The 12364-nt window shown below is 45.0% G+C and overlaps 1 protein-coding gene across 2 annotated transcripts in view; it reads right to left on the bottom strand.

Annotated features, from left to right (window-relative positions):
* The window catches only part of podn (podocan), a 94606-nt gene that overhangs the window by 20143 nt on the left and 62099 nt on the right, over positions 1 to 12364 (bottom strand). For both annotated transcript variants that reach the window (XM_072511019.1, XM_072511018.1), the window contains 4 exons: positions 10573 to 10682; positions 5194 to 5350; positions 4851 to 4966; positions 1980 to 2637 (listed from right to left, as the gene is read on the bottom strand). In XM_072511019.1, coding sequence (XP_072367120.1) covers positions 1980 to 2637; positions 4851 to 4966; positions 5194 to 5350; positions 10573 to 10682 — 1041 coding nt within the window. The remainder of the gene's footprint in view (positions 1 to 1979; positions 2638 to 4850; positions 4967 to 5193; positions 5351 to 10572; positions 10683 to 12364) is intronic.

Raw genomic sequence — 12364 nt, 5'->3', positions numbered from 1 at the left:
ACAAAAAAAAATACTGGGCAATCTCAGCAGGTCTGATAGCATCTGTGGAGAATTAACTTTGACAAAGAGTCATCCAGTCTCGAAACGGTAGCTCCCGTCTCTCTCCACAGATGCTGTCACATCTGCTGAGATTGTCCAGTATTTTCTCTTGTTGTCTAAGGATTCATGTTTACTTCTGTTACTCTATTCCTTTTTACATATTTGTAGAAGCTTTTGCATTCTGAATTCACATTTCTGCCTAGTTTACTCTCATTCTATTTTAGTCTTCTTTATCAATTTTTTGATCATCTTTTGCTAACACTATCTTTTTTAAAAAATTGTTTTTATTCAAGTTTTTCTGAAACAAAATTTTACATAATCAATAACAAAAAGGAGAAAATTTAACAAAAAGGTGGTTATAGTCCATTTACAAGAGTATACATTCCATCCCCCCCCCCCCCCCCCCCCCCACCCCCGCCCCCGGATTGCTGCTGCTGTTGACCTTTCAAAGTTCTGCCAGAAAGTCAAGGAACGGCTGTCACCGCCGGGAGAACCCCAGCAAGGACCGTCTCAAGGCAAACTTTATCCTCTCAAGGCTGAGAAACCCAGCCATGTCACTAACCCAGGTCTCTACACTTGGGGGCTTCACATTAACAAGATCCATCGCCGGGCTACCAGGGAGGCAAAGGCCAGGATGTCGGCCTCCTTCGCTTCCTGCACTCCCGGATCTTCCGACACCCCAAATATAGCTATCTCCGGACTCGGCTTTACCCGAGCGTACAAGACCTTGGACATAGCCTTTGCAAAACCCTGCCAGAATTCTTTAAGTGCCGGGCATGCCCAGAACCTATGGGCATGGTTTGCTGGGCTCCATGAGCATCTCGCACACCTGTCCTCCACCCCAAAGAACTTGCTCATTCTTGCTGTCGTCATGTGTGCCACCGCGGTGGACCACCTTAAACTGAACCAGGCTAAGCCTGGCACAAGATGAGGACGAATTAACCCTGCCTAGGGCATCAGCCAAAAGGCTCTCATCCAGCTCCTCGCCCAGCCCCTCCTCCCACTTGCCTTCAGCTCCTCCGTCGAGACTTCCTCTGCCTCCTGCAGTTCTTGGTTGGTATATGTCCGTCACCTTCCCCTCCCCTACCCAGATGCCAGAGACCACCCTGTCCTGTATCCGGAGGGAGTGGGGGGGGGGGGGGGGGTGGGTGGGGGTGGGGGGGTGGGGGGTTAGTAGCAGGAATGCCACCACCTGTTTCTTCAGAAAAGCGCGAACTTGGAGGTATCTAAAGGCATTCCGCTAACACTATCTTTAACCTCATTATATTTTTTCCCGTGGAATTATTATTTCTCAATGGAACATCGGTTGATTGAGAATAATTAAGTTGTTCTTGAAAATGTTCACCACGTGATGTAAGTTTGAAGGTTGGAGTCTATCAGTATTCATGAACACTTACCAAAAGAGAAAATGCTTGAAAATCTCAGCAGGTCTGGCAGCATCTGTCAAAGGGTCATTTGGACTCGAACCGTTAGCTCTTTTCTCTCCTTACAGATGCTGCCAGATCTGCTGAGATTTTCCAGCATTTTCTCTTTTGGTTTCAGATACCAGCATCCGCAGTAATTTGCTTTTATGAACACTTAATTAATTTCAAGAACCCAAGAGTTATGGAATAGATAAAGATAAGGTTGACATGGCGAGCAAAGTCTGCTTCATGGCAAGTTAAGATCTCAATAACTATGGACTCATATGTGCAAAAAGGTTTCTTCTCCTGACTTCATCTCAAAAGTGAATAACTGGACACACCAACCAAGGAAAGAAACTGTTTAGTTTAGGATGCTCCTTATATATGAATAGTCAGCCAACGCTCACTATCTGGGCTCACCACGAGCAAGCACTTCCAAGAAAGAAGAGACCGTAAGGGGTGTGAATAGAAAAACACAATTTTGCGATTTCCCAGCGATTTCTTCTGATAGTGCAACTGATATTAATAATCTCTTACCTGTAGATTAGCCAGCTTTTTCCATGCCCCTGGATAGACAGAGTTCAGTTTAAGTTTGTTATTACTCAAGAAGATCTCCTTCAGTTTTGTCATTCCTGAGAGTGAGTCATCAGTAATTGAATTAATTTCATTTTCCTTGAGCCTTAATACATGTAAATTCTTTGGCAGTCCACTGGGCACTACATTTAGATTATTTCCAGAGAAATCCAATGATTCAAGCAGCCTCGTTTTCCGAAATGCATCTGGGTGGATTTTGGGACTCGTTAGTTTATTGTAACTCAGATTAAGTTCTGTCAAAAAGTATGTGTGAGCGAAATCGTTTCTGGAAATTTCCGAAATCTGATTATGGAGAAGCATTAATGTCTTCACCCGTCGTGGTAAACCACTTGGGATTTTTTCGAGCATATTATTGTAGAGGTGGAAGGTATGGAGTTTTTTAAGCCCCTTGAATGCAAGTGGATGAATTGCTTTTGCCTTTATCTTGTTGTTATGAAGTAAGAGGTATTCAAGGTTTTTTATCTGCGTCAGCCAGTTACCAGGTATTGATTTGATAGCATTTTTCTCCAAGTGTAAAAGAATAATGTTCCGAGGTAGCCCCCTTGGTATTTGAGTCAGATTGTTACTTGACAAGTCCAGGTATTCTAAGCTTGACAGTTTCCTTAATTCAAGAAGAACAATGGTTATGTACAAATCAGAAATAATTTTACATTTTTCTAAATGTAAAATCGCAACTTCACCATGAGTGTTGCCTCCTCCCAACAGAATGACTTGAAGTTCAACTTAACTGCAAAACTGAAAGTTATTTAATACTGCATGCTATACTCTTTAGCTGAGTCACCCCATTCTTGAGTGGCCTTGAATAGGGAACCTCAAGAAATACAGAGGTTTACAGCGAGTGATCATCACTCTCCTGCCTTTTATATTGACACGCTGACAGTGCCGACACAGGTTCACCACCATGGGGTGATGTTACACCTTGGGAGGGTGGAACAAGGTAGTCGGGGTGGGAGAATAGGAGTGTCGAGAAATGGGTACGAGGGTCAAGGAATGGGTAGGAGGGTTGGGGAATGGGGTGAGGGTTGTGGAATGTGGGGAAGGAAGGGAATGGGGGGTAGGAGGGAAATGGGGTGAGAAGAAGGGGAATGGAGGGAGGGCGGAAGCTGTCGGACAAAGCATCGTCCAATGAGAATCGGGCAATGATAAGGGCCTCCCTGGTCCTGCGGGCATGTCGGACCCTTGCTGTCGCCTGTCCTCCATTCTCCGGCTCCTCCGCGGGCTCATACACCAACCCCATCTGGTCCAGCTTCTCCTCCTCCTCAGACGGGGCCACATGTCCCTCCTCCTCTTCCTCCAGCATGTCACTCCGCTGTTGCACCAGGTTGTGGAGGGCACAGCAGACCACCACAAAGCGGGAGACACTCAGTGCAGTGTACTGCAGGGCACCACCAGAGCGGTCCAGGCATCGGAACAGCATTTTGAGCAGTCCAATGCACCGCTCAATGACAGCCCGGGTGACAACATGGACCTCGGTATATAAGGGGTGTCATTCTCCGAGCCCCACTGCTGGGCCAGAGAATCGCCACGACTGTGCCACGCCGCCGACGCCGATTCTCCGAGATGCAGTGAATCAGCGGCATTTGCGTCGGCGTGTTTGGCATGGCACCGGTTGCAGGCCGCTGCACGAGGCCGGGCTGCCGATTCTCCTGCCCGGATGGGCCGAGCGGCCGCGCAGAAACGGCAGAGTCCCTCTGGCGCCATTAACCACTGGTCGCTACCGGCGGGAACTCTGCGCGAAGGGTCGGGGGGCGGCCTGTGGGGCGGGGAAAAGCGCTCCTTCACCGGGGTGGGGGGGGGGCTCCGATGGGGTGGTCTGGCCCGCGATCAGGGCTCACCGATCGGCTGGCCGGCCTCTCCCGTCCCGGACCTACTTTATTCCGCTTCTGGCCCCAGAACCCCCGCGCCATGTTGCGTCGGGGCCGGAGCGTTGAAGAGCATGCGTGGGTTGGCGCGGCCCAACTGCGCATGCGCGGGTTGGCGCGGCGCCATTTGGCGCCGGGAAGGGCGGCTGGAGTGGCATGAACCACCCCTGTGGGGGACAGAATCGGTCGTCCCCATGCCCGTTTCGTGTCATTGTGAAACACGACGGCATTCACGACGGCGCGAACACTTAGTCTCCATTTTGGAGATTTGCCCCCAAGGTCGCCGCCTTGGTCTCCGGCCCCTGCACTGGTGCCATCAGCCAGGACCTCAGTTGGTATCCCTTACCCCAAAGAGCCAACCCATCGTCCTGGGGTGGTGCTCAATGACGCAGGGGATCTGGATGTACCAGGATGTAGCTGTCATGCACAAACCATCTAAGGATTCTGGGAGATTCGTCCTGGTGGAGCCACAGGGAAAGAATCATTGGAACAGGCTTTACTGCTGGTGATGGATTTAGAAAACTCTCCCAAAACTAAGGTATATGCCTGGAAGCAGTCACTCAAAGTTACTTTTAGGCAAAATGGGAAATATGAACCCAATGGAAGCTGGGAGCAACCATGGACTGTAATTCCTTGAAGAGTGAGATGTGTGTTCAGTATAAAAAGAAATGTACCCTTCTATCGTTTTAAATATGTTACCCATAAAAATAATGTTTAGTTCATAATGTTTTAGTCATAGTTTACAACAGAAAATCTCAAAACATGACATCTTACCATATCATCCTTCCCAGGTATTAAATGGAAGTTTGAATTTATTTTTAAACGCTATCAGTCTCAGGGATCCTAACATTACTTGAATATTTTGAAAGATAAAAAGAACACAAATGTCCAACTAAAATGCTTTCATTCTGCTCTATGTCTTCTCAACAGCGTTATCATGTAAGATCCTTACCAAAATGTTTCGTTGTCTATTCCATCATTGGTTATGTAATTGTTGTGAAGATACAGTTCTCGAAGACTAGAAAGGTTATCGAAAGCTCCTTTAGGAATCTTTTCAAGTTTATTGTTCTGCCAACATTTGAATATAAAAAGAGTGCAATGAGGTAAAGTTATTACTTTGAACTTGAAATAATAGCGACTGTCTCTTTTAAAAAGATTTTTACATACTTTTAAATGCAATCGGAATAATTCCTTTGGCAGATTAATTTGAATATAAAAAGAGTGCAGTGAGGTAAAGTTATTACTTTGAACTTGAAATAATAGCGACTGTCTCTTTTAAAAAGATTTTTACATACTTTTAAATGCAATCGGAATAATTCCTTTGGCAGATTCTTGGGAACGTACTTCAAGAAATTACTTGACATGATTAATATTCCGACACCATCAGATCCATTAAACATGTGATCAGGTAATCCTGCATCCGTAAGCTTATTGTTATGGAGGTAAACAGACCTATTAAGATAAAGAAACAATAATTGCCAATAATTCAAAAAACTTAGCATTACCAAATGTTATCAACAATTGCAAAATCTAAAGAGATAGTGTTATGGAAGCCCTCAAAAAGGAAAAATGCTAAAATAAATATTTAAGAGTTTCTCAAATATACTTAAATAGAAAATCCAGCTTGTAACAAATCCCCTGTTTTCCCACACCACAGATGTTGTTATTTTTCTTTCAACATTATATATTCCAGTTAGATTAACGTCCAGAGGGCTGATTTAATTGCTGAAGGTATTTTATTCATTGATAAAACCACATATTAATGTTATAAGTAGCCCAAGACTTTGTGTATGGATGTAGGGGCAACTAAGAAGAAATAACTTCCATTTATGTAGCACATCTTCTGGATGTCCCAAAGTTCTTCACTGTCAATCAATTGCTTTTGAGCTGTTGTTGTTTTGGAGACAAACATGACAGCTAATTTTATTTTATTGTTGAAATAGTTGTAATCTTAATTAGTTTATTGACCTTGGGTCTAATATTCTTTGCTTTTATTTTTTTTTCCTATTTACAGCTTCCTCTCCTGAAGGCACTGACTAACAGCTCCATGGGTCCCATCCATCCTCTAACTGATCGTTATTCTACATAAGCCTGGAGAATGAGTATTGACAGGCTAATTGACTGTGAGGCCATGAGAACCACGTTGGATCCTGTCCTCACCCAATATCCACACATTTACACTTTTTAGGTGCAATTGAATAACGGTTCAGAATAGGACCAGGAGGTACTGAGGCCAACTGCAATGATTTACTCTTACCATAGCTGAGATTACTCAATTTAGGCCAGGGATTGATGTTGGGGGGTTCTTGGCCTGTGTTGAGTATGTAACCTCAGCTAGAGTAAAAGTAAACCATTGCAGTTGGCCTCAGTACATCCTGATTCGATTCTGAGTCGTTATTCTGTGGCATCTAGAAAGTCTATACATGTACAAAGTGTATACATGTGGATCATGGTGATAATGTGCAGCTCAATTCCACAAAACTGCCCATTTTTCCATCATTTACAGATTTCCATTTTGTACTTTTACATTATTTTGGTTTCATTACAATCTAAACTTACTCCTAGCTTAACATTAGCAACAAATCTTTCATCAGTTCTAAGATAAGTTAAACAGCTGTGTATAAAACATGGAAATATAATTAAAATAAACATCCTTTCCAAGAGGACTAAAACATGTTTTTTTACCAGCTAGTTTATTGGTGTACTTCCTGGTTTAGAATGCACATGAGGGGGCAGCACTGTGGCACAGTGGTTAGCACTGCTGCATCACAGTGCCGAGGACCAGGGTTCACTATTCGTGTGGAGTTTGCACATTCTCCCCGTGTTTGCGTGAGTCTCACTCCCACAACCCAAAAAGATGTGCAGGGTAGGTGGATTGACCATGTTAAATTGCCCCTTAATTGGGAAAAAATTATTGGGTACTATAAATTTTTTAAAAATTAGAATGCACAAGAAATGTCTAAATAGAACATGCAGGATTTTACGGCCCCTCCCACTGGCAGGTTTTTCTAGTCTCGTCAAAGTCAATGGACATTTGGACTTTTGAACGGCTCACTGCATTTCACGGTCCCACCTTCTCTGTGACATGACTGTAAAATGTATTTCTATTTAAAATGAAAAATGACATAACCTTAGACATAACCTTTTCTCTTCAAATATCCTGCTATAAGGCACTAGTACTGATGTCTAACCTTACAGGGAAGCACCTGAATTCCTCGAAACACTTCCCCAAGCAACAGTTAGGCTTGAGAACTTTTAGAAAGAAGAGAATAAAACTTGCTGCACCCTGCTATTAAACCTTTAACAATATCTCAACATAAGCACAGGGACCTTTCTTATCTGCTTGACGTACTGATTACCGTTTGCCTGGCCAACAGCATCTGGTTTGGTCAGTTTACAGTCACTCTCACCTCTCAGAAGGCTATGGATTCAAGTCCCACTCTAGAACTTAAGCATAAAGATCAAGGAGTGTCAGTGTCTTATCCAGAAGACAATATCAAAGGCTGTGTCTATTGGATAAGACGTTATAACGCGGCCAGGCCTGCCCACTTGATTGGATGTAAAAGATCCCATGGCACATTTTGAGGAAGAATAGGAGAGTTATCCTGGCCAATAGCTATCCCTCAATCAACATCTTAAAACAGTGGGCAAAATTCTCCGATCCGCCAGCCATGTTTTCCTGGGCGGCGCACCTTCTCCGGCAGCGGGATTCTCTGTTCCCACCACCTGCCAATGGGATTTCCCATGCTGCCAAGAAACCCGCGGGCGTGGGTGAGCCGCTGGTGCAACGGAGAATCCCACCAGTGGAGAATCCCGCTGAATGTGTCTGGTCATTACATTGCCATTTGTGGGACCTTGCTGTGTACAAATTGGCTACAATGTTTCCTCCATTACAGCACAAAAAGTACCTCATAGATTGTAAAGAAAAAAGGTTTATTGAAAAATGAACAGAATCACAGAACACAATCTTCCAAATGTCACTAGATGTTTCTTTGTACATGATAGGGTCACTAGTTATCCATTTTCACAGGGACAATGGATAGTGTTATGGAATGCAATCTCTAAAACAATTATAAAAATCCAAGAATTCCATGCAATAAACATGGAATTTGGCTTACTCAGTCTTGTACATCAGTCACTCTGATTATGGTCTTTCTGAAGAGGAAATCATTTGATCGGGCTTTCGCACTGTGGATAGGAAGAATTCTCTTGGATTTCCGACAGCTTTGTGACACGATGGTCACCTGATAGTACAGAACTTGAATATTTCTGAAAATATTTCAGTTGCCAAAGCTTTTTGTCTGGCATTCATCTCAAAAATTATTTCAATAATTTGAACAACAGGCTGAGCAAGCAAACTGCTGCAAATCTCACCCAAGGAATCTGTCTCAGCCTTGCACCTTTTTTGAATTACCCAAATGCTTGGGAAGCGAAGATTTCTCAGTTGCTTTTGCCATGGCAACACTTCAGCCAATCAGAGTCAACTTGCCAACCAATCTGCACCCTTTTCTCTTGTAGTATAACATTGTTGTGGTCATTTGAAATTTGACATTATTTTGTTTATCCTGATTAATAAAAGACAAAAAGATTCAGCAACACGTCTCTCTTTTTGGAAATGTTAAAATAATGCCCAAAATTGATAAAGTTAATGGTATTTATGAATGACCTGGCATTTTTTTAAAATATAAATTTCAAATACCCAATTCATTTTTTTTCCAATTAAGGGGCAATTTAGCGTGGACAATCCACCTACCCAGCGCATCTTTGGGTTGTGGGGGTGAGACCCACGCAGACACGGGGAGAATGTGCAAACTCCACACGGACAGTGACCCAGGGCCGGGATCGAACCCTGGATATAGAGGTATTAGTGAGAGGCAGCACGGTTTTGTGAAGGGGAGGTCGTGTCTCACTAACTTGATAGAGTTTTTCGAGGAGGTCACTAAGATGATTGATGCAGGTAGGGCAGTAGATGTTGTCTATATGGACTTCAGTAAGGCCTTTGACAAGGTCCCTCATGGTAGACTAGTACAAAAGGTGAAGTCACACGGGATCAGGGGTGAGCTGGCAAGGTGGATACAGAACTGGCTAGGCCATAGAAGGCAGAGAGTAGCAATGGAGGGATGCTTTTCTAATTGGAGGGCTGTGACCAGTGGTGTTCCACAGGGATCAGTGCTGGGACCTTTGCTCTTTGTAGTATATATAAATGATTTGGAGGAAAATGTAACTGGTCTGATTAGTAAGTTTGCAGACGACACAAAAGTTGGTGGAATTGCGGATAGCGATGAGGACTGTCGGAGGATACAGCAGGATTTAGATTGTCTGGAGACTTGGGCGGAGAGATGGCAGATGGAGTTTAATCCGGACAAATGTGAGGTAATGCATTTTGGAATGTCTAATGCAGGTAGGGAATATACAGTGAATGGTAGAACCCTCAAGAGTATTGAAAGTCAAAGAGATCTAGGAGTACAGGTCCACAGGTCATTGAAAGGGGCAACACAGGTGGAGAAGGTAGTCAAGAAGGCATACGGCATGCTTGCCTTCATTGGCCGGGGCATTGAGTATAAGAATTGGCAAGTCATGTTGCAGCTGTATAGAACCTTAGTTAGGCCACACTTGGAGTATAGTGTTCAATTCTGGTCGCCACACTACCAGAAGGATGTGGAGGCTTTAGAGAGGGTGCAGAAGAGATTTACCAGAATGTTGCCTGGTATGGAGGGCATTAGCTATGAGGAGCGATTGAATAAACTCGGTTTGTTCTCACTGGAACGAAGGAGGTTGAGGGGAGACCTGATAGAGGTAGACAAAATTATGAGGGGCATAGACAGAGTGGATAGTCAGAGGCTTTTCCCCAGGGTAGAGGGGTCAATTACTAGGGGGCATAGGTTTAAGGTGAGAGGGGCAATGTTTAGAGTAGATGTACGAGGCAAGTTTTTTACGCAGAGGGTAGTGGGTGCCTGGAGCTCGCTACCGGAGGAGGTAGTGGAAGCAGGGACGATAGGGACATTTAAGGGGCATCTTGACAAATATATGAATAGGATGGGAATAGAAGGATACGGACCCAGGAAGTGTAGAAGATTGTAGTTTAGTCGGGCAGCATGGTCGGCACGGGCTTGGAGGGCCGAATGGCCTGTTCCTGTGCTGTACATTTCTTTGTTCTTTGTTCTTTGAACCCGGGTCCTCAGTGCTTTGAGGCAGTGTGCCACCGTGCTGCCCATGGCCTGGCATCTTAAAAGTGTTTGTATCTTGGATACAATAAAAGAGGCAAGTGTTTTGTTAATCATATATTGAAGTTGTACCTGCAAATCCCCTGGGAGATTGGGGGAGGTGGTTGGGGAGTGAATTGACTGAAGAGTTAAGAGGATTAATGTAAAGGTCACACAAATCTCCAGATCACCTGACCTGTGCCAAAAGATATACTAAAGTGAATAAGATTGAGCTCAGCTCTGACATTCTCCAAGCTTAAATACTCGACTGGTCCTCTATACAAGAATTCCCGCTTGAGCAAGGACTGATGACACTGGTGGAACTGCACCCCAACACAAGTCTGTAAGTCTGGGAACAAAGTGGAGACATCTTGGGTGATAGTAATGGGGCTCTTTCGACATATCAGCTTCAATATTCTCTGATTTGTTTCTGTGATGCAAATACATATTAGTTCACATGACAAATCATACCTTAGATTTGGCTTCTGCCCAAAAGTGAGGGGATAGATCTTTGTAAGGTAATTTGCTGCAACATCAGCACTAACCAAGGTTGTCGGCAGGTTTTTTGGAGCAACTGTAAGCTGAAAAATATACAATATCCAATCAGTAGATCACTGTCCTGTCTGGTTAAATTAAAGGAATCAGTCAAATTCAACTCTGGATCTTACACTAATACAAAAGCAAATTACTGTGGATGCTGGAAATCTGAAATAACATTTTTTAAAGTACTGGAGAAACTAAGCATGCAGGGCAGCATCTGTGGAGAAAAGCAGAGTTAACGTTTCGGGTAGAGTGATGTTTATTAGAACTGTTCTGATGAAAGGTAACACGATCTGAAATGTTGGGCAGGATTCTCTGGCCTCCAAGCTATGTATTTCTCAGCACCGGGAGGCAGTGCACCATTCGCTGGCAGTGGGATTCTCTGCTCCCACTGCTATCAATGGGAATTCCCATTGAAACCACCCCACACTGCCGGGAAACCTGCGGTCGGGGGGCGCGCTGCTGGTGGCACCAGAGAATCCTGCCCCTCTCCTGCCGTTTACTCTGTTTCTCTTCATAGGTGCTGTCGGATCTGTTGAGATTTTTCAGCATATTTTGGGCTGGATTCTCCTCCGGAACTCCACTACTAGCGGAGGCAGCGGAGAATCCAGCATCGGGCAGAAAATGGGATCAGCACCGTTCCGATGCTCCGATCCCCCTCTGGCGTCAGGATTGAGGTTTGCCCCCCCACACCAGCAGGATGAAGACAAATTTGCATCCTATTAACAGGCCAGGCACCATACTCTCCAGGCACTCGTGATTCTCCAGTCCTCTGGTGCAAGTCTTGACAAGCATGGCCCTGATGCGGTGGGCCAAGCGGGTAACTCTTTAAGGGAGTTACCCCCAAAATCTATTGGAGGGCAACCCTCCTACCCTCAATGCAAGACCTGCCCACCCCACCCTCCACAGACCTCCCCCCCAGCTCCCCAACACCAGAGACCCCTTAATTAGGGGCTAAAAAAGGGCAGCACGGTAGCATAGTGGTTAGCACAATTGCTTCACAGCTCCAGGGTCCCAGGTTCGATTCACGGCTTGGGTCACTGTCTGTGCGGAGTCTGCACATCCTCCCCGTGTGTGCGTGGGTTTCCTCCGGGTGCTCCGGTTTCCTCCCACAGCCCAAAGATGTGCAGGTTAGGTGGATTGGCCATGCTAAATTGCCCTTAGTGTCCAAAATTGCCCTTAGTGTCAGGTGGGGTTACTGGGGATAGTGTGGTGGTGTGGGCTTGGGTAGGGTGCTCTTTCCAAGAGCCGGTGCAGACTCAATGGGCCGAATGGCCCCCTTCTGCACTGTAAATTATATGATTCCATATGAATTAGCAAGACCCCCACCAGAGACCCCTCAGAAGAGAGACCCCTGTCTGGAAACCTCCAAAAGAGGGACCCTGCCTAGCAGCCCCCAGCAGAGACTCCTGGGTGAAAACCTCCAGAAGAAAGACCCCTGCTGGGAAGCCCTCCAGAAGGAGACTTCTGTCTGGAAACTAGAGATCAGTCCAGAAAAAGACAGTGAAAACAAACACTGCTTTAAAACTCACCTGGACAATACACCTGCTGGCTCAGACAGAGGAAGCAGCACCTGTCAATTTCTGGAAAGAGAAAACCAGTCCGTGGGTTTAAACCTCCGCAGATTTTTGATTTGCAAGCTTTTCATTCATTTCTCTTTGATATTGATTTTACGAGGCTGTGATTGACAGCTTTTAGACAAACCCAACTATCTGCATTATTT

Source organism: Scyliorhinus torazame, chromosome 7 (assembly GCF_047496885.1).
Source record: "Scyliorhinus torazame isolate Kashiwa2021f chromosome 7, sScyTor2.1, whole genome shotgun sequence".
Lineage (NCBI taxonomy): Eukaryota > Metazoa > Chordata > Chondrichthyes > Carcharhiniformes > Scyliorhinidae > Scyliorhinus > Scyliorhinus torazame.
The sequence above is the reverse complement of the archived record's forward strand: the minus strand, read 5'-3'. Positions and strand labels throughout refer to the sequence as shown.